This window comes from Ruditapes philippinarum, unplaced genomic scaffold, assembly GCF_026571515.1.
Source record: "Ruditapes philippinarum isolate M1 unplaced genomic scaffold, ASM2657151v2 ctg12285_1_1_1_1, whole genome shotgun sequence".
In the NCBI taxonomy this organism is placed as follows: domain Eukaryota; kingdom Metazoa; phylum Mollusca; class Bivalvia; order Venerida; family Veneridae; genus Ruditapes; species Ruditapes philippinarum.
The window spans coordinates 24,740-27,319 of NW_026865875.1; the positions used below are offsets into that span (position 1 = coordinate 24,740).

Here is a 2,580-nt window from a genome sequence, read left to right on the forward strand (position 1 = left end):
GGATGACCTCGGGCTTTGTATATATGTGATACTCTTTAAATATCTTTTTCACAAATAAGAAAAACGTCTGGTCGTAATTTTACCATTTTTATTTTATTTTTTATTTTTCAAATAAATACAATGTTAAATCACAGATGAGTTTCATTTTGGTTTCCCTGTAATATATACATCAGTCGACGCAATTCTCTGTTTCCCTTTTCCATTGCTTTCCTGAAATTCATAACAAAATATGTAAATGGCTTTGCTATAAATAGTTAACAATTGTATATTATATATCTATAACCAATAAAATACCATATCATAATCAAGAAATTATATAAAAAGTTGAAAATAAGAAAAAGACATTTAGGCATATCTAAACAAAATGTTGACTAAATGTGAAAATAATGATTTGCCTACATCTTATTTAAGCTGTGTTCAGTAAAAGTCATAGTCACGGGTCACGTGCGAAGACTTCTTGCCGATACCTAGACCACCTGAGCCAAGGCCCGAACCAAGACCAGTGCTCGAGAACAAGATGTTGATCACAAAGATAAATAAGAACACTGAAATAAGACATATAAATATATTAAATCATTTGAAATAATAGCAAGAGAAATAATTTTTCGTAATATAAATTGCACAGAATATGAATGACAGAAAGAAAAATAAAATATATAAGTGTGGACTGTTCATACATGTATAATAAAATTTATTATCTTCTAACTGAATAAACATTAAAATGTTTATAGAAAATACGCAAGGTAACAAAAATTACGCAATATATTTTTCACTAATAATAAATTCACGAATACATTTTTTTCTAAAAATATCAAAAAGGACGTCGTATATACTAGTTCTTGTAACAAAGAATGAACGTTTGTTTAACTTACGTTGGATAATGTTTCCAAATATACCACCCATGCCACTACTCGAGCCGCCTGTACCACCAAGAAAACCTCCAAAGCCTGAAGATCCCGCCATGTATGGTCCGTAACCCATGTTACCCATGTAGGGGTATGAGTTAAACTTGTTGTGCCCCGTCATAACACTTCCGTAACCAATAGCCATACCAACACATGAGGCAAGAGCCAAACATCCGAGATATACCATTTTGTTCATTCTAGGAAAAGAAAATATCGATGCTTTATTGATAGAATAATAGAATCTGAGTATTGTTATTATTTACATAATAATGTCCATAACCTTATAAACATGCATAGAAAGGCTCCAACAAGATTATCTTTGGTAATAAAAGTTTGTTTTACTTAAAGCATCTTTTTATTGTTACCTAAGAACGAGTCAATAGAACAAAAACAAAATAAAAAGATACAGCAAACTTACTTGTTCAGTTGCAAAACCTAGTGAATTGAAATAAATTAAGTCTTTGGTAATTTCTTTATCACTTTGGTTATCAGGTTGAAAGCCAAACAAGTTGTTACTATCATGGACCAGCAAGACTCCCATTTTATAGATGTTTGTTACTGTCATTCGGAAACAGGAAGGAGCTATCCCCCATATGGGATGAACGTTCCCTTCATAAAATAGTTTACCACAATATCACGTAATATACTTTTTTTGAAATTATACACCTCATTCAATATACAAATACTCGTTTATTAATTTTGTATATTTGAAAAACCAAAAATCGATACATGAAATGACTGACAAAGTATTTTTAATATATAATCATTTACGAAGAAAGGTTAATAAGTATGAATAATATATGTATGATGTATGTATGATTCAGGCATTTCCCAGCGGCTTTTTCTTTGCGAAAGACAAAATGGTGAACAGTTGAAACCACCTGGGTTGAACTGTTGAAGCGTTTCAAATGTCGAGAGCAGTTTTGATAAATAAGCGATGTTTTAAACTTTAAATGCGCAGCCTTTACAATGTACGCACGAAAAACTCGTGCTTGGTAAACTTACGAAAACCAGTTTTATCGGAATGTTTTACCGTTTTACACGGATGAGTTTTGAGGCAATTACACGTATGCACCCGTCAAAAATTAAAAGGGATTTATTTCTCAAAAGAAGATAAATCTACTTAATTCAAAGGGCTAATAAAAGTTTCACCCATTGTGGGATTTGAGCTTACGACCTTCCGCATGCGAAACAAGGACCTTAACCACTACTCTAACAGGCCATATGTTTTTCCTGTTCGTGCGTTTTCGTATATGGCTTTATCCTGCCACCCCTGTGTACTTATAAATTAAGATTTCCCATTCTCGATCATATTTGAATGCCGGATTCCGATGATTGCCGATAAAAGGTCATTGAATATTCAAATGTCTCAGGCCAATATTGGCCAACAATATTTCAATAATGAAAAGGTCAGAGTTGAGAAGCACGGCGGAAAATGCCGAATTTTCCCGCTTCACAGATTACAGACCACGTGATCATTTGAGCTAACAGGTCATTTTTGGTGGGAAACTCGCGCCGAGAAGACGTTCTTTGTATATAGAGTAAGTGTGATGATATTTTACAACTTTTGTATTTGATCGTTTATATTGTTCTTTATGTATGCTATTTTTATGTACTCGCGTTTTATAAAATATCTTTAAATATGTATGTTATTCCTGTAGTAGTTATTTAGTTG

General features: G+C 32.6%; 1 protein-coding gene across 1 annotated transcript; it reads right to left on the reverse strand.

The window, feature by feature from the left end:
• Positions 1 to 404: 404 nt before the first annotated feature.
• LOC132730619 (uncharacterized) lies at positions 405 to 1,672 on the reverse strand. Its single transcript, XM_060716586.1, has 3 exons — positions 1,324 to 1,672; positions 873 to 1,102; positions 405 to 545 (listed from the first exon to the last, which is right to left on the reverse strand). The coding sequence occupies exons 2-3, from the start codon at positions 1,099 to 1,101 to the stop codon at positions 418 to 420; spliced, it is 357 nt and encodes a 118-aa protein (XP_060572569.1). The 5' UTR covers position 1,102; positions 1,324 to 1,672; the 3' UTR covers positions 405 to 417.
• Positions 1,673 to 2,580: the final 908 nt, after the last annotated feature.

What these genes read in the sequence shown, in the direction of transcription:
- LOC132730619 (XM_060716586.1), bottom strand. Translation starts at nt 1,101, where the DNA reads ATGAACAAAATGGTATATCTCGGATGTTTGGCTCTTGCCTCATGTGTT. An exon ending in ATTTGGAAACATTATCCAAC is followed by an intron (nt 546 to 872) that starts GTAAGTTAAACA and finishes GTCTTATTTCAG; the next exon opens with TGTTCTTATTTATCTTTGTG.